This window comes from Ascaphus truei, chromosome 4 (genome assembly GCF_040206685.1).
Source record: "Ascaphus truei isolate aAscTru1 chromosome 4, aAscTru1.hap1, whole genome shotgun sequence".
Classification (NCBI taxonomy): Eukaryota; Metazoa; Chordata; class Amphibia; order Anura; family Ascaphidae; genus Ascaphus; species Ascaphus truei.
Genome location: NC_134486.1, coordinates 372087991 through 372113189, shown reverse-complemented (window position 1 = coordinate 372113189; position 25199 = coordinate 372087991). Strand labels below are relative to the sequence as shown.

At 42.9% G+C, this 25199-nt stretch overlaps 1 protein-coding gene across 9 annotated transcripts in view; it reads left to right on the top strand.

Annotated features, from left to right (window-relative positions):
- Positions 1-24261, top strand: part of CYRIA (CYFIP related Rac1 interactor A) — a 91865-nt gene extending 67604 nt beyond the window's left edge. For all 9 annotated transcript variants that reach the window (XM_075598392.1, XM_075598397.1, XM_075598393.1 and 6 more), the window contains 9 exons: positions 2221-2342; positions 7120-7225; positions 8462-8598; positions 8916-8993; positions 10079-10195; positions 10286-10365; positions 16823-16949; positions 20778-20848; positions 21086-24261. In XM_075598392.1, coding sequence (XP_075454507.1) covers positions 2221-2342; positions 7120-7225; positions 8462-8598; positions 8916-8993; positions 10079-10195; positions 10286-10365; positions 16823-16949; positions 20778-20848; positions 21086-21149 — 902 coding nt within the window. In that variant the 3' untranslated portion in view covers positions 21150-24261. The remainder of the gene's footprint in view (positions 1-2220; positions 2343-7119; positions 7226-8461; positions 8599-8915; positions 8994-10078; positions 10196-10285; positions 10366-16822; positions 16950-20777; positions 20849-21085) is intronic.
- Positions 24262-25199: the final 938 nt, after the last annotated feature.

Here is a 25199-nt window from a genome sequence, read left to right as displayed (position 1 = left end):
CCCCACATTGAACCCAGAGAAACTGCTCTGTAGGTCCTCTATACCAGCTTCCGCAGCTTGGGAGCACTTTCTATATCCCCTCTTCCCTTCTTTGGGGAAACAGTCTCTCAGCATAGCAGCTTTCAGTCTGTCTTTTAAACCACTTCCTTGTTCACTCAGACCAGGCTCATTAACTCCATTAGTTAGCAGCTGCTGCTGGCTTCTCTTTGAGGAATTAACTCTCTGTGGACTGGAAAGCACACTTACTGCACTGTTTCAGCCCCTTGAGGACAGTGATGGTATCACAATATGTATGTATGTAAATGTGTAGTTATTCCATAAGCTGCCTGGTGACCAATTGACATACCCTTGGAAAGCCGCCATTACAACATGCTATCTAATTAGGGTATGACTTGACAAAGTGCCACTATGGCAGCAAGCGCGTTTAAGGTTTCTTTTAATTCTTAGGCTTATATGCCACAATAACTTAGAAAAATGTATTAAAAAATGCCTCCAATTCTTGCTTTTTTTGCTGTGCTCCTTTTTCGTCCTTTCTATTTTATGATTTGAACACACCTCCATATAAATAGTTTGAATGGACTTTAAGCATTTTTGATTGCACAAGTTATGCTTATGTTAATGAAATATGGACTTTTAAATGGTACCCAGGTTGTGCACGTATCCTTTCATTTAACTCGGTACAACCTCCCTGGCAAAAGCACTTTCATTGGCAGCTCTGATAAATTACACCATGTTGAGTCTCCACATAATGACTGTCTCTGGATTTTGGAGATGGTTGCGTAACATTAGGAATAACAGTACAGTTCTGGCAGCAACTGTACATAATGGAGACCAGCTTCAACATTTGAGCCCATGTTTTAGTGAAAATAATAATAATGTTCAAAGTGTAGTTCTATTATATGCTACAGCATGTTCTTTAGACACAAATATTAAAAATCAGATTCTAAAGTATGTTTTTCTATAGTCAAATATACTTCCTTTTCTGACTAAGGCCTTGCGGATGTAGCTGTATTTATGGTCACCGGTACATACAGTAGATATGTTTGACATTTGTTACCTGAGAGACATTCTTGTCAATGCTTAAATTGTTCCCAGTGTAGCATATACAGCCAAATTTGTATTTCATTTTTTCAAATAAAATGTAGCCTTTTAAATGTCCATACCTTGTCTTATAGTGTACCTCCAATACCAGATACATTTAATTTAAAGGTAACTCCTGTGTTCTTTTTATTCAAGGTAATTTTGACTTGCACATAAACATGCTACGGTTCAGGGTCCCTTTTGGAGAAAGAACATATAATATTTTATACATCACATCAGACTGCCTTCTCTGTCCCAGTCATTAATTATCTCCAGACTTTCTTTATGCTGGTAAATCCAATGAGATTTTTTTTATTTTTGTTGTTGCCACGGTGACTTTACTTCTAAAAACTATTTATTTAAGTAGATAGACCTGGGATTCCCATTTCAGATAATTGAAAATACACACTAGTTTAGATCAAATTAGACAAAGATTACATTCTGAAGTCCAAGTACCCTAAAATCTATGCCAGCATTTTTCAACAAGGATTCTAAGGAACCGTATGGGTTCCCCTTGCACCCCTAAAGAGTTTCCTGCAATTTTCAGGTCATTTTTAAAAAAAAAAAAAAAAACATACAAATACAGAATAATTTACAATGCATCGGACCTCAGACGCACTATTAGAGAGGGTTGGGGTTCCTTAAAATGTCACAATATAATTATAGGGTTCCTTAACCCCACAAATAAAAAATAAACAAAACACTTCTATGCAGTCATGCTTTTTTTTTTTTTTAACAAATAAACATTTGTAGGTATATAATAAAAAATAAAACTTGATAGAGGAGCTCTTGAAGTAACCCAGTTCTGCAAGCAATGTGGGATAAAGAAACACTCCCTTTACAGAGAATTGATGCAACTATACATTTACTGGGGGGGGGGGGGGTGTAAATATCTGGATTTGTAATAATATAGATAAGGGTATTCTGAACCTATACAGTGGAACCACGACAAGATCAGGTTTTGTGAACACACACACATTTTGAGGTATGTCATGGCAATTCCACACTGATTAATTTAAACTTACACAGGTAATTTTGTGAATTTTTACGTTATGGGTTAGTGAAGAACTCTGTTATCCCTTTTTTAAATATATCTACAATATCTAATGTAATATCAAATATTTATTTTTTTCTATTTAGATGCTCAACCAACGGATTGCGAAAGGGAAGTATGGAACCAGGTCAATGCAGTCTTACAGGATTCAGAAAGTATACTTTTAGATCTCCAAGGTTACAAAGGAGCCGGACAAGAGATACGAGATGTATGCCATCAATAACTTGTCACAAATACATCTAGAATACTATACCATGAAAAAGGATGTTTAATATTATCATTTGTGTTCTGTTTTTTTCACACTTGTCAGATATATAGATTTTTATTCTTAAAAACACGGAACAAACCGTTCAAGTTGTGGGTAATGAAACTGTGTGTATAAATGACTCGTGTTTCAGAGATTAGGGAGTGCAGATGTCACCAAATATATGAAAACGGAAACACATTATAGTGTAATGTGTTCCCAGCTTGATCCGGACTACCAATGATACCTTCTGAGCTGAGCACTCATATTCTCCCAAATATAAACAGGCACTTCCAAAAAAGAAAGTATTCCAAGGGGTTAAAGGGATCCCAGAATTAGTTATGGCACACAGGTCAGATAGTTTCAAACTCCCTGCTTCTCGCATTGTAATGTATGTGATAATCGCAATAGGAAGAGAAAGAGGACATAGTACGAACCATACAAATTCATTTTATATGTAAAAGCACTTTAAAAATGAACACTTGGCACCTCGTCTCTTTTAAAATGGGCACATAAGCAAATAAACGTTGTGGATTACAGCAGTCTCACTGCCGCGATTACTCCAGCGTCTCTCCGTCTCCGACATTTCCGGTTTCGCGTCTTCCGGTCATCAGGTGGTGCAGTGGAGGGGGGATTGAACACTTCTCGCTGCAGGGGCAGTGTAGAGCCAGCCACAACCACAGACTACGCGTTTCGCTCATTTGACCTCGAACCTGTCAGAATATATTGATAATGGTGGCAGTGAGACTGCTGTGATTCACAACGTTTATTTGCTTATATGCCCATTTTAAAGAGACATGTGTAAGTGTTCATTTTTAAAGTGCTTTTACATATAACATTTATTTGTATGGTTCGTACCATGTCCTCTTTCTCTTCCTACTGAGATTATCACACACATTACAAAACGAGAAGCAGGAAGTTTGAAAACATCTGACCTGTGTACCATGACTAATTCTGCGATTGCTTTAACCCCTTGGAATACTTGCCACAGTTTTTTGGAAGTGCCTGTTCATATCTGGAATGCGAGTGCCCAGCTCAGAGGTTATCATTGGTAGTCCGCATCAAGCTGGGAATATATTACACTATATTGTGTTTCTGTTTTCATATATTTGGTGACATCTGCGATCCTCAATCTCTGAATAACTTTTCTACAAAGAGAGACTTGGACCATTCCCCATAGGATTTTGAGCTGCATTTTTCACTTCTGCGTTAAGTTGGGCACTAACTATTCAGCACCTTTATCACTCTTTAAAAGTATTTTCGCTTTGCGTTTTAATGCACATTCCACTGATCTTTTGCACTAATCTGTTTGACTAGATGCTGATCTGGCACTTAATTTGTTTGATAAGACACTCATTTGTTACATTAGTATCTTCACTTCATATACTGTAGGAGCGCCCTTCACATTTCTTCTTCTGTATAAATGACTAGTCACAATTAGTATAAGTAAACACAACCCTTTTATTGATGCTGGATAGCAAAAATGCCCTTCCAAGAGTAGATGGTCGAGTAGCTAGATCTACCTGTTCAGGCGTAGGCTACTGTGATCTATTTTTACACATAAACATTGCCCGGGAAATGCATAAAATCCTGCATCCATGTTTTCCAATTGGATATCCTTGCCATTAAGCTGCTGTCCCCTTTTTATCTTTTATATAATACATATACATTAGTGACTATGTTCAGTGCCACATATCCCAGGCTAAACTATATAGATATATCAGAAACGGGGCATGTACAAAAAAAAAATAACGGTAATGGGAGGGTGCATACTGTCCATCCAAAAAGATACAGAAAAAGGTAAGTGGGACAGGCACTCCTATATGCAAAAAGGTGAATCAATAAATTTCACCTTTTGAAGTGAAACTTCATTAGTGGCACCTCATTCGAACTGGGGCAAAAATGGATTGTGGAGACAGAAATGAAACGGATGTGACGTCAGTGCTGGCAGTTGAGGCCGGGCTGTGTTCTGGCTCAGCCCAACCCCAACACTGACATCACACCCGCTCCACAAATCAGATGGTATCGCCGCCGGCGCCGCTCCTAACGGCCGCTGCTCCCCCCCACATGGCCGATGACATATGCGGGCGCCGGCGCCGCTCCTAACGGCCGCCATTCCCCCCGCACATCCGCTGCCAAGCCGCGCATGCTCAGTAGTCATGGGGACTGGAGGAAAGCCACGCATGCGCAGAAGTGGTTGGCAGCGGCGCCGTTCCCCGCCCGCTGCCGCGGCTGTTGACATGTGCTGCCGTTCCCCGTCTGCTGCCCGGACAGCAGAGACCGCCCGACCGGGACAGCCGCCACCCCCCCTTTCCTAACCCGAATGGGACCTCCCAGCTACAGACTCAGTCACACATGGGCCCACCTAACTTCCACGACCGCTGCCATGCCGCGCATGCGCAGTTGTGATGGCGACGCTGAAGGACGCCACACATGCGCAGAAGCGGCTGGCAGCGGCGCCATTCAGCCCTCCAGTGACACGGGCGTTTGCGGGCCCCCCAGGATGCGGTAGTACAAAAACCCGGGCGCAACCCGCGCGGACCCCCCCCCCCCCCCGGAACCCCCACACACTGACTGACCCCCCCACACACTGACTGACCCCCCCCAGACCCCCCCACACACTGACTGATCCCCCCAGACCCCCACACACACTGACTGACCCCCCCCAGACCCCCACACACACACTGACTGACCCCCCCAGACCTCCAAACACACTGACTGACCCCCCAGAGACCCACACACACTGACTGACCCCCCCAGACCCCCACACATACTGACTGACCCCCCCAGACCCCCAAACACACTGACTGACCACCCCAGACCCCAACACACACTGACTGACCCCCCAGAGACCCACACACACTGACTGAACCCCCCAGACCCCCACACACACTGACTGACCCCCCCAGACACTGACTGACCCCCCCAGACCCTCACACACACTGACTGACCCCCCCCAGACCTCCACACACACTGACTGACCTCCCCAGACCTCCACACACACTGACCTCCCCCAGACCCCCACACACACTGACTGACCACCCCAGACCCTCACACACACTGACTGACCCCCCAGAGACCCACACACACTGACTGAACCCCCCAGACCCCCACACACACTGACTGACCCCCCCAGACCCCCACACACACTGACTGACCCCCCCAGACCCCCACACACACTGACTGACCCCCCCACACACCCACCACGCCCACACACATACACCCACCATACCCACACACCACCCCCCCACACACGCTGACTGACCCCCCAGAGACCCACACACACTGACTGACCCCCCCAGACCCCCAAACACACTGACTGACCACCCCAGACCCCCACACACACTGACCCCCCAGAGACCCACACACACTGACTGACCCCCCCAGACACTGACTGACCCCCCCAGACCCTCACACACACTGACTGACCCCCCCAGACCTCCACACACACTGACTGACCCCCCAGACCTCCACACACACTGACTGACCTCCCCCAGACCCCCACACAGACTGACTGACCCCCCCAGACCCCCAAACACACTGACTAACCCCCCAGAGACCCACACACACTGACTGAACCCCCCAGACCCCCACACACACTGACTGACCCCCACACACACTGACTGACCCCCCCAGACCCCCACACACACTGACTGACCCCCCCAGACCCCCACACACACAGACCCCCACACACACTGACTGACCCCCCCAGACCCCCACACACACTGACTGACCCCCCCAGACCCCCACACACACTGACTGATCCCGCCAGACTGACCCCCCCACACACACCCCCACCCCCACACCCCCACCACACACACACACACCCACCACGCCCACACACACACACCCACCATGCCCACACACACACCACCCCCCCACACACACTGACTGACCCCCGAGAGACCCACACACACTGACTGAACCCCCCAGACCCCCACACACACTGACTGAACCCCCCAGACCCCCACACACACTGACACACACACCACCCCCCCCCCCCACACACCACCCCCACACACACACCACCCCCACACACACACACACCACCCCTCACCACACACACACCACCCTCCCCACCACAAACCACACCCCCCACACCCACACCACCGCCCCCCACACACACCCACACCACCCCCCCCCCACACATACACACACACACGCACTGACATACATACACACTGACTGACTGACACACATACACACACTGACTGACACACATACACACAAGGAATTCACACTTAGTGCAAATAGCTAATACAGGCGATGTGTGCAGAGCACGCGCATTATAAGTCAAATGTATTTGCGTTTTGTCAATTAAATTGTATTTTGATTTTTAATTAAAACATCACCAATACAAATACAATTTCTGTGACAAAAGTCAAAGAAGTTTCACTTACTATGCGCGTGCACAGCACACACAGCTTTTTTTATTTGTTCAGGAATATAAAAGATACAGTATCCAGAGGCGACACTCCTGCCTACACAGTACGAAAAAGACAAAAAACAAGGTGTCTGAAGGGGCGGTGTCCCCAAAACGTTACCACTTTCCTGCCTTTACTATCAAGTAAACTTCAGCAATTATATAGCAACCACTACTTGTTTGCATATGGAGTGCATGTCCTGTTTCCCTTTTTCTAATATCAATCGCAGTTCTCTTTAGACCGTTTTGAGCAAAAGCTGCCTTTAACATCCTAGCGTAAGGGTGTGTATATAATTTATAGATTTATTTTTCTTTCAGGCTATACAAAATCCAAATGATATCCAACTTCAGGAAAAAGCCTGGAATTCAGTGTGCCCTCTAGTTGTGAGACTGAAACGGTTTTATGAATTTTCTATAAGACTTGGTGAGTTGTCCCAGAATGTGGTGTGTGTTTTTGTTTTCATTCCAAACTGTGGTTGAGGGACCACTGGCGATCCATAAAGACTGTGATTCACACACACAAAAAAAAACCTTACACTGTCAGGGGAAGCCCCGGGTGCCAGGAGAGATTTGCCTGAACTTCAGAAAGATCTCTCCTGCGGTGGGAGGGCTTCTCGACCACTGCTGGCAGATCATAGTCAGAGGCCCTTTCAATGCTTTTTAGATCAAACGTTAGTACTTTTAACACATGAATAAAGCTCCTATAGGAAGATAGTCCTCCGTACAATCGATTTTTGCTAGAAGTATTTTGAATTCAACTGAATTCTGAACCCCTAACTTTTAGGCATTGATTCACCCACTTTTAGAGTTAAAGGTATTGTGCACACAGTGCTGAAAGTGTTAAGTGCAGTCTTTACAGGAATTGTTTGTCTGCAGTTTTATCTTGAGTATGATGTGTCTCTGAAATGCCATTAAAACAACTGGAATGTCTGGACTGCCTATTAAAATAAGAAAATCAATATTTATTGTTACAAAACAAATGTAATGTCCATAAAAAACCCCGCCAGGTTGCATTGTTCGTACTAAACCGTATGTCTTGAAATGGTTGATGCAGCTTCCAGCGCTTTCTCAAAGAAACACAGGCATGTTCTAGGATTCAGGGAGAAAACGTTCTTTTCATAACTGATGAGCATATAAACCATACATCAGAAGTAATAATATTGTATGTCCTTAACAGATTCAGCACTGACTATTGTCAGTGTTCAGCCTTTTAATATTTAGCTTCTATGTTATACATACAGTTAGTGTGAAATGCAATCTCGTTCTGTTGTGGTTGACCAAAGTATCGTCGCCACTTTGGGTGATGAGAAGGTGCACAAATCACTTTCTTCTATCGTTTCCCGTTTCTACAAAAGAGGGAAAGCACTACAAAGTAATTATTTATTCTCTGTGGTCTAATGAAGGATGCTTTTCAAATGCATTATTAGGAGTATGTATGCACCTATTATAAATCCATGTAACTAGCTGTGTAGATTTGGTGCGACTCTGCAACAGTTATGCTACAGCTGTAAGTGAACTTTTCATGCCATTTATCGAACCTACTTTGTGTGGATATCTTATTAACCCAATCAGTACTGCACAGGATTAAAATGTAAGTTATATAATTGGTAAAGTAAAATTCAGTATTCATGTTAATTTTTGTTCTGTGTTTGTCTTGTAGAGAAAGCTCTGCAGAGTTTATTGGAATCCTTAACCTGTCCACCATATACTCCTACACAACATCTGGAGCGAGAACAGGCCCTTGCTAAGGAGTTTGCAGAAATTCTTCATTTTACCCTACGCTTTGATGAGCTTAAGGTAATGGAGAGAGAGAGAGAGTGCTTCCCTCTCAATCTCTCTCTCGCTCTCTGCATCTCGTTCTCTTTCCCTCTCTTTTGCTCTTTCCCTCTCTGCATCTGCCTCGCTCTCTCTGCATCTGCCTCGCTCTCCCTCTTTTTCTCTGCATCTCCCCCCTTCATCTCCACCTCTCCCCCTTTCCCTTTCTCCCCCACTTCCTTCTCTTTCTCCTCCCCACTTCCCTCTCTCTCCCCCCTCCTTTCTCTCCCCCCCACTCTCAATCATTTTTTAAACATTTTAGTTTGTTTAATCGTGCAATGATTTCCGTTTTGCTTTAGATGAGAAATCCAGCAATCCAAAATGACTTCAGTTACTACAGGCGGACAATTAGTCGCAACAGAATAAACAACATGCATGTGAGTATACATGCAGCAAAACCTACATTTCAGAACATACCACCTTTAGTGTTACCCTCTGTTCCCATTATTCCTTCTTGGCAGAGATTTATGCATCAATGATGAAAGGAATAACAAATGTTTGTGGCATAGCTAAAAATATGAATAGAATATAAATAGCACTTTGTGTAATACTGGTTACTGGGGAAAGTCTGTTTTTGTACAGTATGTCATATAATTTTTATTATAAATTGCCTGTTGAAAGTAAAGGGCTCAGAGTTTTGCAAAAAAATAAACCAAACAAAATGCCTCTCAATGACTGGAAAGGAACAGAGCATATTCATTTCCTGTGCTGCACCGTAACCAGGGATGTTATGGATATCCCTGCTTCAGCACAGGTGGCCCCATCAGTGGCTCAGTCAAAGACCGAGCTACTGATTGAGCCAAGTGTGCTGAACCAGGGATATACATAAAACCTGGCCTGTTGGTGGCCCTTGACAACTGAGTTTTGACACCCCTGCCTTAGGCCTCGGCCATGTTTAGTGCTTGCGGAGGCGCGCTCCCGCTCAGCACTGAGCCCCTACAGCCGCAATTAGAGCGGCTTTAGTAGGGGCTCACCTACGCTTCCACGCGCTTGCGGAAGCGTAGGTCTTAGGGGAATTTAAAATTCCCCCGCTTGCCGGCGCAACAGGCCGGTCACGTGAGCGGTTCGCCCAATGAGGGCGAACCAGCTCCGTGACGTCAGTGGCCCGCCCCCGGCCCGCCCGCTGACGGCACGTGCGGTAAGCAACCGCAAGGCCAGGGAAAGCACCCGCTTTCCCTGAGCCTCAGCCCGCCTCATCGAGCAAGCAGGGAGCCTGGCCGAGGCCTTACACTTTAAAGTCTTTCTTCTTGTGTACTGCTGTAATTAATATCTTAATGCAAATGCATTGTTGAAATCTGTTGGTATGTTCATTATTTATATAGTGGACACATTTAGTTTGGTTCAAGATCCAGCATGTGATACATTTTATAGTTCAGAGTAGCTGCCATGTGTGATAATAGGCAGCTGAGTATGATGCATTTAATTAGCAATCTTTCTAATCCGTATTTTCTTTTTTTAATAGCTAGAAATTGAGAATGAAGTAAACAATGAAATGGCCAATAGAATGTCCCTGTTTTATGCAGAAGCCACACCAATGCTGAAGACTCTTAGCAACGCCACCACGAACTTTGTGTCTGATGTAAGTCAATGAAAACACACAGGTTGATGACATTTTGGATTCGGATTTGAAAGTTTTGAGTCTTAATTGAAAGTTTGCTTTTCTTTCCAGAACAAAACCTTACCCATTGAAAACACAACAGATTGCTTAAGCACAATGGCCAGTGTATGTAAAGTAATGCTGGAAACACCGTAAGTTAATTACTTTTTATCAAAAGCACACCACTTACTCACATATCATGCTGATACTGCAATTACAGATGCATTTATACTGTTACTGTTGGAAGCCTCAGTCTTGCTGAAACATACAGCTAAACCCCGTTATAACGCGGGTCTCGGGGTCCACCCCGAGACCACCGCGTTACTAACGGGGTCGCGAGAAAAAAAAATGGCCGCCGCGCTTTAGCGCATATTCATCCCGCGGGACAGGAGATGGGAGCGGGCATGTCCCTCCGCTCCCCGCTTCCCCCTGTCACCGCGGGACAGGCCGCGGGGCAGGAGATGGGAGCGGGGATGTCTCTCCTGTCCCCGCTTCCCCCCTGTCACCTCGGAACAGGCCGCGGGGCAGGAGATGGGAGCGGGGATGTCCCTCCTGTCCCCGCTTCCCCCTGTCACCTCGGGACAGGCCGCGGGGCAGGAGATGGGAGCGGGGATGTCCCTCCTGTCCCCGCTTCACCCTGTCACCGCGGGACAGGCCGCGGGGCAGGAGATGGGAGCGGGGATGTCCCTCCTGTCCCCGCTTCCCCCTGTCACCTCGGGACAGGCCGCGGGGCAGGAGATGGGAGCGGGGATGTCCCTCCTGTCCCCGCTTCACCCTGTCACCGCGGGACAGGCCGCGGGGCAGGAGATGGGAGTGGGGATGTCCCTCAGGTCGCCGCTTACCTCAGAACCATGCTGCCTGCATGGAGGTTGTAGCGGGGGGTTTCTTCTCCCCACCGCTGTCCCCGGTGCTCCCGCTGCCTGCGCGGGAGGAGGGGGGGGAGCGGGTGGTGGTGCTGGTCGCGGCCCGTCTGTGTAGAGTGAGAGAGTGTGTGTGTATGTATATATGGGAGAGAAAGTGTGTGTGTGTATATGGGTGTGTGAGTGTGGGTAAGTGTCTGTGAGTGTGTGTAAGTGTCTGAGTGTGTGTGTAAGTGTGTGTAAGTGTGTGTGAGTGTGTGTGAGTGTGTGTGAGTGTCTGTGAGTGTCTGTGAGTGTCTGTGAGTGTCTAAGTGTGTGTAAGTGTGAGTGTCTGTGAGTGTGTGAGTGTGTGTGAGTGTGTGTGAGTGTGTGTGAGTGTGTGTGAGTGTGTGTGAGTGTGTGTGAGTGTCTAAGTGTGTGTGAGTGTCTGTGAGTGTGTAAGTGTGTGTAAGTGTGTGTAAGTGTGTGTAAGTGTGTGTAAGTGTGTGTGAGTGTGTGTGAGTGTGTGTGAGTGTGTGTGAGTGTGTGTGAGTGTGTGTGAGTGTGTGTGTGAGTGTGTGTGTGAGTGTGTGTGAGTGTGTGTGAGTGTGTGAGTGTGTGTGAGTGTGTGTGAGTGTGTGTGAGTGTGTGTGTGTGAGTGTGTGTGAGTGTGTGTGTGTGAGTGTGTGTGAGTGTGTGTGAGTGTGTGTGAGTGTGTGTGAGTGTGTGTGTGTGAGTGTGTGTGAGTGTGTGTGAGTGTGTGTGAGTGTGTGTGAGTGTGTGTGAGTGTGTGTGTGTGAGTGTGTGTGAGTGTGTGTGAGTGTGTGTGAGTGTGTGTGAGTGTGTGTGAGTGTGTGTGAGTGTGTGTGAGTGTGTGTGAGTGTGTGTGAGTGTGTGTGAGTGTGTGTGAGTGTGTGTGAGTGTGTGTGAGTGTGTGTGAGTGTGTGTGAGTGTGTGTGAGTGTGTGTGAGTGTGTGTGAGTGTGTGTGAGTGTGTGTGAGTGTGTGTGAGTGTGTGTGAGTGTGTGTGAGTGTGTGTGAGTGTGTGTGAGTGTGTGTGAGTGTGTGTGAGTGTGTGTGAGTGTGTGTGAGTGTGTGTGAGTGTGTGTGAGTGTGTGTGAGTGTGTGTGAGTGTGTGTGAGTGTGTGTGAGTGTGTGTGAGTGTGTGTGAGTGTGTGTGAGTGTCTGTGTGTGAGTGTCTGTGTGTGAGTGTCTGTGTGTGAGTGTCTGTGTGTGAGTGTCTGTGTGTCTGTGTGTGTGTGTGTGTGTGAGTGTCTGTAAGTGTGCGTAAGTGTGTGTAGTGTGCGTGAGTGTGGTCAGTGTGTGTGCAGTGTGTCAGTGTGAGCAATGAGCAGTGTGTGTGCAGTGTGCAGTGTGTGTGCAGTGTGGCAGTGAGCAATGAGCAGTGTGTGTGCAGTGTGTCAGTGTGAGCAATGAGCAGTGTGTGTGCAGTGTGCAGTGTGTGTGCAGTGTGGCAGTGAGCAATGAGCAGTGTGTGTGCAGTGTGTCAGTGTGAGCAATGTGCAGTGTGTGTGCAGTGTGGCAGTGTGAGCAATGAGCAGTGTGTGTGCAGTGAGTGTGTGCAGTGTGCAAAAAAAAAATGTAAAAAAAAATTTTTAAAATTTTTTTTTTTTTTTTTTTTTTTTTTTTTTTTTTTTTTAAAAAACGGGAGCCACGGGAAAACCGCGTTATAACCGAATCGCGGTATAACGAGGCGCGTTATAACGGGGTTTAGCTGTACCTTTTGGGTTGTATTTACTTTGAAATGTTGTTCCATTTGCTGTGGGACAGAAATACTGCAGCAATTTCCTGGTTGCCGCGACTAGGACTTCACACAAAATGGAAATTACTGATGCATTATTCACGAGTTGCAAATCTGTAAATAACACTAAATAAAATCAGTGCATATTCTGTGGTTAGTGTTTTTCTCGTGTGTTTGACCTCAAGGTTTCCAGCACACCTTTAAATAATGCAAAGTGATAATGGAGGTGCTACATTGGGGACCATCATTATTGCATTTCCAATATATTTACTCAGTAGGTGTGTGGCTCAACATGAAATTGCCATATAGACCTACAGTATGATAGGAGTTACATAGTTTTAAAATGAGACCAAGGGGCCTATGCAGAGAGCAGCGCTATTTCAAAACTCGCCATTTTTTGGAGAAAATCGCGCTGAAAACAGCAGAAAATGGCGAGTTACGAAAAACGCGCCAATTTTTTTTTTCTATTTCTAAAACTCGCCTCGCGGCTGGCGAGAACCTCCATCTCGCCAGTTTTAAAAATATCCTAATGCAGAGAGGCGCGAACGGCATCTAGCGGCTGTTCGCGCCAATAAAATGGCGCGATTGTCTCCTTTTTGCCTCGCCAGGAAAAGTTGGCAAGAAGCTGCCGCTCGCGGCCATAGAAAAGGGGGAAAAAAGGCGCAAATTTTTTTTAACACATTTCTGCAGCGCGCATCTCGCCAATTTAAACTCGCCACACGCATTCATGTTAAACATAGCAGAATTCGCACATTTCTGCATATGGAGAATAAAACTCTCCAAAAAAGCTACTTTTTATTAAACTCGCCAATTTTAAAATTCGCTGCTCTCTGCATAGGCCCCCTAGTGCGAGTATCACTGTCTTTAAATAAGGCTACCCCTGTTCAAATTCCATTATTGGATTCTTGTGAGCAAATCACTTGATCTCATTGTGTCCAATGTACCAAAAGTTATATGGTAGGCTTTGTGAAGGGGGTTTAGTGTGCCTTCACAATGATACTTCTAGGAATGGTTCATGTGCGCAATCAAATTCTGCAGGGTTGCTCAGCTTGACACAATGAAAAGAACATTGTGTTCAAATATTGAATGATGGTATTTTGAACACCTACAAGCTTCACTTGTAATGGTTATGCATGCCATAAGAAATTGTGCACAAAATTTAGCGCACCCTGAAGGATGGGACTACGTGGACTTCGATACTGAAATGATACTCATCCTGCGTAATTGTCATCTACCACCTACCATCAAAAGCTTCTTCTGTATGGGAAACATGATACTGCAAAGAAAATATGTTGAAGTTCTATGGGTTAGACACTAATTTGGAGCGCTGGAAGTGTGGCATGATCTATTCCTTTAAATATATATATATATATATATATATATATATATATTTATTTTCATTATGTTTAATACAATACGGTTATGTGAAATGGAGGTGTGTGTAAATATAGATGTTTGTTTATATATAATGTTTTGGCCTGTACGCTTATAGAAAAATTGGTAAGCTTCTACATCACCCAGGACAACCATAGAGACATCTATCATGAAGAGGAATCGAACTAAGAAATACACCACCATGCAGGTAAGTAATGTAATAAATAGGTGTATTAAAGTCCTCATATTCCAATGGTTTGGTCCACCTAAAATGAGTGCTCTCCATGGGGCCAAACACCAATGTTTGTAACCTAGCAGCTTAATGGCACATTTGGTTGCGTCATTTCGCCGTGACCGTATGGCTGCTTGTATGGTTAGTTTGATTACTGTTTATTGGTAGGAGGTTAATTTAAGGGTTTTAGCACTCGGTATAGAGGGTTAATTTAAGGGATTTTAGAGGTTAGGGTAGGAGTTTTAGGGTACGGTGATTAGGCACTCACATTAGCGGCGGTGGGGTGAGTTGCGGTGAAATGCCGGTGGTCATTTGGTCGTAGCGAAACTGCCGCAACCAAATGTCCTAGACCGCCTAGAAGCAAATGTAAATAAAGTGGGACAGGGCACAATGGCGGCCTGTGTACATAGCATAGAGAGAAAGTGGTTAGAAAGTGACCGGTAAAAATAAAGAAAATGTAACAATCACATCCATTGAGCGACAAGATTTCAAGGGTCATGAGCATAAATTGTGTACATAAACATATGATGTCTAACCTAGGAAGATCTAAACATATGGTAAGAAAAAAGCAAAGCGCAGATCAATACGAAAAAGATCCACGTGTGCCAGCAGGCATAAATTCAGGTAAAAATATATAAACTCCCCTAGTGTGGCAGATAAATAATGTGCATATGTTTAATAGGAGCATCATGACCTCATATTGAAAAATGGACTAGTGTAGAGGTGCGCAAACTGGGGGGCGGGAGATTTTGCTGGGGGGGAGGGGAGCGGGCCGCTGCAGAGGCCCTGCGTTCTTTCCCACAGCTTTTAAATTAAATGCCTGGGGATCGCGTGAGGCCCCATGCAACACTTTACTTACCCAGATTCGGCCGCTCTGTGAAGCGTCGCCATGGGAATGTGGCGTCATGATGCCACGGGGTCATGTGACGTCACATGACCCCGTGGCGTGATTTGACGCAGCTCTAATGTAGGGAGGGGGACGCAGGCGACGCAGCAGAGAAGACGGGGGGCGCAGCACAAAAGGTTTGCGCTCCCCTGGACTAGTCAATAATAAGGAGGTTAGTGTAACCCAAATATAGCTGCATGGAAAGGGCAATGTCAATACAATGTAAATATTGACATGGGACAACATTTATGTTTTGTCCGTATGCAATGTGGATGTATTGCTCCACTATTTTGGGTTGCGTTGCCAGGGATAAAACATGCCCCCTACTGCTGTCATGAAGACCGAAAGATGTGAACTGATATTCCAGTATGTTGTGCCTTGAGCGCCCGAACGTACCAAGTCTTCGCAACATGGTAGCTCGTACTTTACGGACTGGTTTAGTGTGACCCGTTTGAGTTTTCCTTCATGCTTTGCCAGGATGAATTAGTTGCAGTGCTCTGCCACTACTACCAGCGATGTCTGTCTGTTCTGGCCAGGTGGCTTTTTTTCCATGTGGCTATATTTGTGTTAAGCTTCTTCTTATGGACTAGCCCATTGTTGTTTCTCAATATGGATGTCATGATGCTCCTATTACCACTACGCACATTATCCCCATTCTAGGGCCGTATATAATTTTTTATCGCGAGTTACTGTATGTCTTCTGGCATATGTAGATTTTTTTCCTTGATCTATACTTTGCTGTTTTTCTTTCCACATGCTTAGATCTTATTCTGTTAGAGATGTTTAATGTATTCAATGTATTATGTATATGGCCCTTGATACTATGTTCCCGCTCATTGGATTTGATGATCTTTAGATTTGCCTGCCACTATGTAACTGTTTTCTCACTAGGCTGGCATTTTTGGCACTGCCCAACTATTTCCACTTCTTGCTAGGTTACCGACACTCTGGAGTGTGACCTGGGAGCGTAGCCTTTTCCACTTCCGGGCTGTTCTAGCTTTATCGTGCTGGTGTTCTTCACTTGTCACTTTGCCTCGATTAAGGTCCGATAGGTAGACGGAAACGTAGGAATATGTGGACTTATTACACCACTAACCTGCGTGGTGCTGTATTTGTTCATTTGACTCTTCTTCGTGACAGATGTCTTGATGGTTTTATTGGGTGATGTATAAGCTTACACAAACACACACACACGTGTTGACCTTGTTTTTACATTTAAATTCACATCTCGATCGCAGTCTCATAAGGTATGAAGTTTGGGATGAGTGTATACTGGGAATGCTTATTTAGCTGTGATTTCTGGATATTTCCTATTTGTGTATATAAAGTAGAACCCATTAAAATGTCATATAATGTCGAGGATTATCTTTGAAAGATGATGTATAGTTGGATAAGTTCTCCTTTTGGTCAATTTTAATCTGTTTCATATCTATTGGGAAAAAAATGAAATTATTGAAAAATGTAGTCAAAGTAGAACATCTGATGAACCTGTTTTCCAAACCTTTTTGTTGTTGCAGGGAATACAGGAGTCGGTTTACCAGTGAAGACACACTTATGTTCTGTATGAGAGTAATGGTTGGCGTTATCATTCTTTATGATCATGTGCATCCAGTGGGTGCTTTCTGCAAGACATCGAAGATTGATGTAAGAATTGTAGCACAACTAATATGTTGATACCAGCTGGGTAAAGATGAAGACACTCCCTACAGTGTAATAGCAAGTATTCTGACCATTGTAAACAAGTGTAACATTTAGAATGCTGTTCACAAGGATCAGCAAAATGGTTAACAGTGGAGTCCTCCAGGAATGAAAAGATTACTGTGTAGGGCGGAGTGGCGCAGGATTTTCTAGGGGGTGTGGCGGTTGCAGTGGCCCTGCGCTCTCCCCAAGGCATTTAAATTAAATGCCGCGGGAGATGCGAGTCCTCGGTAACTTCTCTTACCTGCTCTCAGCCGGCTCTTTGACGATTCGTCACCATGGCAACGTTGTGTCGGGGTCAAATGGCAACGCGGTGTCACATGACGCCGCCAAAGCCCGTGAGCAGGCAAGGAGGGGGGGGGGGAGTGTAAACAGGGGCGCGAACTGAAAAGTTTGCGCACCTCTGCTGTAGGGCACCCATACAAATATCCACATACACTTTCAGAAACATGATGGATTTAATGAGGCATTGATAATTCTGAGTACAAACTCATAACAAATAGATGGTTTATTAAATGATTTTGTGGAAGGTTTTTTTTGCCGAGTGCATTTGACGTTAAAAAAAAAAGTATGCTTCAAAAATGTCTTTATTTGATCTCAGCACATACAGTACAAGTGTTTAGTGTTGGTTAGTGCAATGAATGATGGTTTAATTACAAGCACTGATATTGCAGTATCTTTTCTGCTAGGGAATTACAAGAGGTGGTGAAATTGTGATTAAAGCGGCAGTCTGTGCTTACCGCCATTTATTATTTTTATACTTACTACATTTTTTTTTATTCAACTCCATGCCATTTGTAATGAGTTTTTTAATGTACTGAGCATTCTTTGATTTCTATAGCAGGCTTTAGCCCACCTCCCCAGCAGTGCAAGATGTTTGCAACACTTTCCTGCTTGTGATAATTTATTACCAATATTTCTAGCAGTTTGAGCTGTAAACTGTAACAATACATAATGTTATCTTGGTAATATAAGTATACATTGTAGCTGCTGAGTTACACTGAGTAAATGATTAATTGAAACTGAAAGGTAGACATTTAGTGAACCCTGAGAAGCAGGATCTTTGCTGATCGATCACAGAATGAATCGATCGGCAGCTTTGGTAATTAGTTTTCAATAAAGGTAATCAGGCTGCATGTATTACAGCAACAAAAAAATTAAGTACCTCTTGGATTGCCTATATAAAAAACCTTTTTTGTTTTGAATATCTGTTGCTCCGTTCCAGGATATAAGCTTTTTAAATATTTATTGACCAGGAGGTTAAAATGGAGCACAATTTACCGTGCTAGGGATTAAGAAAAACTTAAACTCATAGGCTTTTGGGGCAAATTGTTGCTTTAAAATGGTAATCTTTAATATTCATTTTGTAGAAATGTGGTAGCAATATAAAACATGTTACAGATTAATTGGATTATGAGTCTTTATGTATACAGCTAGAAATAGGCGAATGTTCGTCGGAATTCGAATCTGCCACGGATTGGCCAGTTCCTTTCACGGCCGAAAAACGTTGATCAGTCACAAAAAGGCAGATTAGATTTTTGGGGGGAGGTGGACTTCAGTGAAGTCTCCAGTTATATATACCCTCAAACCTACCTCCAAATAACAGAGACATACCTGAGACCCTGGAAAATATGCTATTGGCTGTGCAACATATATTATCTCTGCTCTGGTATAAACTGAGACTTTGCTGATCAATAGGATTTTTCAGTTTGCGATAGAGTTCAAGCCCAAGTACCCAATGTGAGGCATATCGAGTAAACCGCAAGATATCCAAAATGAGAAGGGGTTTATTTTCCCCCTTTCCCAAACTTGATGCATTGTCTGCTACACCATAACACAGCTATTCTGTCTTACATTTTAATCTGGTCTGTAACTGTTTCATACGCCCATAATATATATTTTCTTTAACTGTGCATGCAATGCCTTGTATATAATGTATACCCTGTTCATTTATGTAACTGTATTTGTAACCAGGTATTATGTCTCTTAACTCTGTGCCCAGGACATACTTGAAAACGAGAGGTAACTCTCAATGTATTACTTCCTGGTAAAATATTTTATAAATAATTCTTGCCGAATGCTGAGTGCCTAGTATTTTACAAGTATAATTAAGCCTTTGATCACAATGAAGTGATAACTAATGGATGCTATTCTGTATAATTGTATCCCTTAATTTGCACCGTACTTTATCCTATTCTTTGGCTGTAGCAAGACTTTCTTTTCTTCCTCAAGTTTATAGTCAAATAAATGGACTGTAAGGTGTCTGCTACTTGTTGGATATGGTTCTCTATACCAGAAGCGGGTAAAGTGCTTTGTACAGGTTTGAGCACTGTGAACAGTAGAGCTCAAAGGTATGCAGTGACAGGGGTGCTAGCCATCGGATGGTTTAGCTCACTACAGCTGTCATGAATAACAGAAGTTGCACCCACACAACCTCTGGTTCTGTTGGGTCTGACATCATACCCCATTCCTCATAAGGTGCCTCAGACTTGTCAACCCAATTTGTGCGCTGTGGGAAGCCAATGGAATAACTTCCTGTAATTTGTAGAATTTTATTTATTTTAACTTCAATTCAGTATGTATCTGGCAGATGACACAGTGAATATTTTTGTCCCTGGCCGCGGTGTGGTTATTGAAAGGCTCAAGTACTTAACAGTAAGAAATAATGTGTTTATACCCATATTTTTGTCACGTTTGTCTGTTACATGGGTAACTGTTACATCATGCAACTTTTCTTAAGGGAAATTAAAATGCTGTTACACTGTATCCTCCTTTGTGCATATCCATCCTATAGCACTGCTGTCACAGCATACAAGCGTTTTGAGCTCAACTTCTCACGGAGTGTTCATACCTGTAGCTCCCAACCCCTGGCTTCCTTTAAAAGCACTCCACTTCCTGGTTGACGATATAATGTTCCTTTTTGAGCACATCGGCGATACCTGTGACCTATGCTAATAGTTAGATTAGCTACATGTGTGAGCAGTGAGCAGCTCAAAAGTATGATGCGACAGTGATGCTGCCCAGCAGCTGGTTTAGCTCGGCCCACTAGAGCTGATGCCCAGAGTAGCAGAGGTTGTCTGTTCTTATCCCGTTGGGCCTGACACCAGTACACCATTCCAGTCACTAGGTGCCTTGGGCTTGTCAACTCTGTATAGTTGTTATGTTTGGTCTTTTAGGAATTGTGGGATGTGGCTCATTTATATAATACAATATACTGTGCATAGCCATTAGCATACCTCCCAGGGTACATCAGATGTGCTTCTTTTTGGGCACAAGTGTCTCTCCCTAATTCATTTGGAGTGTGGTTTGAGGGGATATATACTCACCCACACACATACACTTCCCCTCCCCCCCCCCCCCAACCTGGAGACATTACTTAATTGACGTCCTTCACTTCCTCCTCCCAAAAAAACACTAATCTACCTTTTTGTGACCATATCCAAGGACTTCTGCGGTTGAAAGGAACTGGCCAATCCAACTAGACGCTACTAAATTGAAGTCCTCCACCACGCAAAAGCCCTTTTTCAGGGATCCAAATCGAGTCTTCAGATGTAATCTGAATCCGTGTGGTTGAGACCCAACAATTAATTTTTGAAGAAATGCAATAGCGGATTTCATTTCGATGCTTGGATTTGCCAGGGAGAGCCTTGGGAAATCTGCTGATTTAGATTCAGACTAGTTCGCTCTTCTCTATATAATCACATCAAATTTAGGCAATGACCTGAGAGGCAAAATGTTCCGTTTCTCATAATAAATTTTCGTTCTTTACTTTAGATGAAAGGGTGTATAAAGGTTTTGAAGGAACAACCGCCAGATTCTGTAGAAGGCCTTCTAAACGCACTCAGGTACAGTACATCTTAGTCATACTTTTTGTAATCTGTGTGTGTGTGTTGTGGATAATAAACAATAGTTCTCAGAATCTGACAATAAGTAGAAAAACGACTATATATTTGACACACTACAATACCGCACTACGGAATATGTGGACACTTTACAAATAAACTATAATGTATGAATAGCTTTTTGTATGTATGTATTTTGCAGTTTGTTCCATAATTTTTAATTTCTTATCAAACTTTCAGGTTTACCACAAAGCACCTGAATGATGAATCTACTTCAAAACAGATCCGGGCTATGCTTCAGTAAAATCCTATAAGTGAAGAGGATTGTTTTACTGACCTCAGAAGATGTATATGTTTACATAATTTAATACAGATTGATGTTAATACTTATGTGTATTTACATAGCCATTACCTTCATGTCACTGAAACTTCATAGACGTGTATCCTTAATCTGACTGACCTGGCACAAAACTGAATTTACACTCTGCCATTATATTTAACTTGCAAAATGAACAAATGTTTTTTCTTTTACCAAAGTGCTTAAACCATACTTAAAGTAGTGTGAATTGGTTGGTTGTATCTGCTATATTGTGTTTTAATTGTCAGTCTGTCAAAGAATTGCAGTTTAGGCATTATTTTTTATTATCTGTTACATTTACAGTTTCAAGGTCGGGCATTCATTTCTTGCGCAGCTTGGCTGAGGCCGGTGTCTAAAAAGCTACGAAAACAGCAATTAAATAGAGAGAGAGAGTTGTCTTGCTTTTCATTAGTACACAACAATTCTAGCTGCCTGTGTGTAACTCCTACTATGACACTATTGGCTTTTTTTTTAAGTTATATTTTTAGCCCAATCTTTTAGTCTGATAGATCCTTACTCACTGATGGCCAGTTTATTCAGTATACCGCATGTTTGGAAAGATTGGCTGCCTTCTGGGTCAGTGCTGCTAACAGATGTTTTGAAATAGAGTACTCCGTTTTAGGGCAGGTGTTCACTTTGTGTACAAAAAAAAAAGCAGTCAAGGCTAGTACATATACTTTCACTGCCCATCTGAAGTCCCTAAATAGTTTTAGAATCTTAAGAATTGTGGATTCCTACTCATTAAACTTAATTGTGATGGGGATCCCTGAATTTCCGTTATCTTCTTCAGGGGCTACTTAGCTTTGTTAGATGTGTTGCTGCTACAAGATTACATTTATGTAAGAAGAATCAACTATTTTAAGTCTTCTTTCCTGACCCCATCAAGCTATAAACAACCGTGAGATTGTTGGGGTGCAGGATTTGTTACAGCCTTATATTCATCAGGTAGTATTTGTTGTTTTTTTTTAACAAATATACATTTTATCAGACCAACACATTTTTATTGCTTTTCTTTCAAGTACCTTCAATACCGTCAAAATCGCAGAGATTTTTGTGGCTTTAGAAGCTCAAACATTATGCTTTTCCTTTAATTTCCACCATATTGTTTTTCTAAATTGTTGAACCATGTATTAAGAAACGTTGGGTTTTATTAAACCACTATTAACAGCTGCCATGTTCCTAGTAGTCAGAGTACCTTACAAACACAACTGTTGTGACAAAAAGAAGCTTGAGCCTATTTCATTTATTGAAAAGATCTAGTTCTGCCACAAGTGTTTGCTTTCTATTCAGACTGTGACCTTCGGGTATGGTAGCATGGCATTCAGTGTTTTGCTGTTATATTTTTATTTATTGCACTTCAGAACATTAGTTGTGATTATGCAGTGAAATGGTTTACTTTATATTATAAAAATATGCGCTTCATTATAAATTGCTACTTTTCTATCCAAAAACAGAAATTCAAGTCAGAATTTGAATTCCGTTTGGAGGTTGATTGGTTTCCAAAGCAGGAGTTATGTACAGCCATTTAAAGTAACGTTTACATTTTTGATGTTTTTAAGGGTTACCCTTACAAAGGTAAAGCACATATAGCTATGTCTTATAAAAAAAAATATTATCGCTCCATAACGCAGAGCAAAATGAAGATCTAAAATGTGATTTAAAGCACAATTACCCCTTCAGTTTTCGAGAAGACTGCAGATCATCACACAGCAAATGCGTTACAGGCTTCACTGCTACTGGAGATAAAGTTTAGTGGATTTATATTAGTCTTGAAAGCATACTGGTCATGCAGCTATAAAGCAGCAGGCACACATTATACATAGTAACTATTATGCACTGGGTTTAACAAATATATTGCTCTAGGAACAGGAGCTTAAATGCTGACCTGGTCTGGTTGATTTCCTCCAACGTTCTCTAAACTGGAAAGAAATTACTGTTTGGGGCGGAGCAAATGTGTTCCTGTATATACCCCTGCCTACCTATCTCACGTTTATTCATGAGATAAAAACTGGAACCTGGCTTTTTGGGTTGGCTAAATCAGCACCCCCACTTGGGGATTTCTTATTATATTTAATCTACCTAAACCTACGCGTTCCCCTGAGCAGCCTGACTGCCGCAGTGACCACGGGAATCTGCCGAGTTTAGGAGAGGATTCAACAAGTCTATTTTTTTTTTTTTTTTTAGACTAGTTTGCACTGATTTGTCTTCAGTCATTGGCTGCCCTTGCAGGTACCAATTTTTCTGCCTGGACATTACTGGTGAATGTCTCCTGAAACTAGTGGTCCCTTTTGGTAAGACTACAGTTTTTCTCCTCTGGGGGTTCATTTTCAGGTGCAATTAAAGGAGCAACCCAAACATTGTTTGTTTTTTGAGTTTTAACACTGGATTGAAGCAACGGATCTCCGGAGCTAAACCTCATTAATTTCAACTCTGGGGACCCCCTGTTTCCTTTAGATACTTACCTCCGTAGCGGGTACCGGGGTATCTGCAGTTTTCAGCTTCCTCGTCGCATGAGCCAATAGGAAGCTGCACTGGTTGACTTCACAGCTTCCTATTGGCCCACAAGGCCCAGGAGCTTTGAAAAGCAGACATGTAGTGAAAACTGGAGTGGCTACCGGCACCCCCTACAGAGGTAAGTATCTCCAGAAGCAAGGGGTCCCATAGCTGAAATTAATGGGGTTCAGTTCTGGAGACCCCATGCTTCAATTCTATATTTAAAAAATAAATAAAAAAAAAACCCTGTTTGGATTGCCTCTTTAAAATGAAAATGTTGTTGATTTGCTGCTTTAAATGTTAAGATACAACATTGAGGAATAACTGTTTTCCTCTATCAGTATTACGAAATAAATTACTGGATTGTTTCCAAGTTTTAATTAAGTCAAATTTTAAGAAAACAATATTAATGGTTAAAAATGTGAACTTAAAATTCTGTTTTAAAGCCTTTGCATGTAGTTTGCCAGGGGTATTGCAATGATTTTTGCCTGGATTGCATTTTTTTTGTACAGAATGTGTGTGTGTATGTGTGTGATCTGAAAATAAATAATTGGTACACTGCTTATTACTGTTGTTTTTATTCATGTAGTGTTTAAAACCCAATAATCTACTTTAAACTAGTATCGCCGCGTTGTTCGCTTCAGTGATGCAAAATATTTTTTGCTGCAAATCAGAAACGTTAAACCATTATTGGCAACAGATTTCATTTAAAAAAAAAAAAAAAAAAATCATAGTGGTTTCATACAGCAAAAGCTACCAAAATATGTGTACATACCAAACTTGGTTTGCCAAGACACATGGTGACGTCTGTGGAAAGAGCTGGTATTTGAGATGGAAACGTTCAGGTGCACATTCTTGAAGGGCCTTGGGAAACCTTCAATGTTTTGAAAATCTTAAGACAATAAATATATAATTTCTCCATCCCATTACTGTATTGGAATTTTTTTTTCTTGGAGTCATATCAACATGTAAATAAATATACCTTGGCCTCCACAAATAAAATGACTGTCCTCCTTAGGACCAAATTATACTAATGGTAGTGATGTTTATGGGTTTACATTGGAGTAATTGGTGTGGTTTTTTTACCACAATCTGCCACGTATTTTTAAAATAACTGTTTGATTCGTCATGTAACCATGGTGAGCCGAGACTTTAAAGGCGGGGTTTGATTTTATATGGCTACTCCCTTGCGTCTGATATCTGTGTGTTCAGGAAAAGATTGAGAAACATTTCTCCCCCCCCCCCCCGTATTCCCCTCTTTCATTACTGGCTTTTTGGGCTATCAAAGGGTGGGCAAAGAAAACATTTCATTAAACGCCGATTTAGAGGCACCTACTGTAATCCGATTTTGGAATCCATTTACAGAGGAGGAGGACGGGGGGAGCCTAATGTTTGCTCTTGACATGATTACATAAATTTACCTGAGCCAAATAGATTTTTTTTTTTTTTAAAGTGTTTGTGGTTGTTTTTTGGCTGGCTACGTGGGATTTCACCTTTTTAATT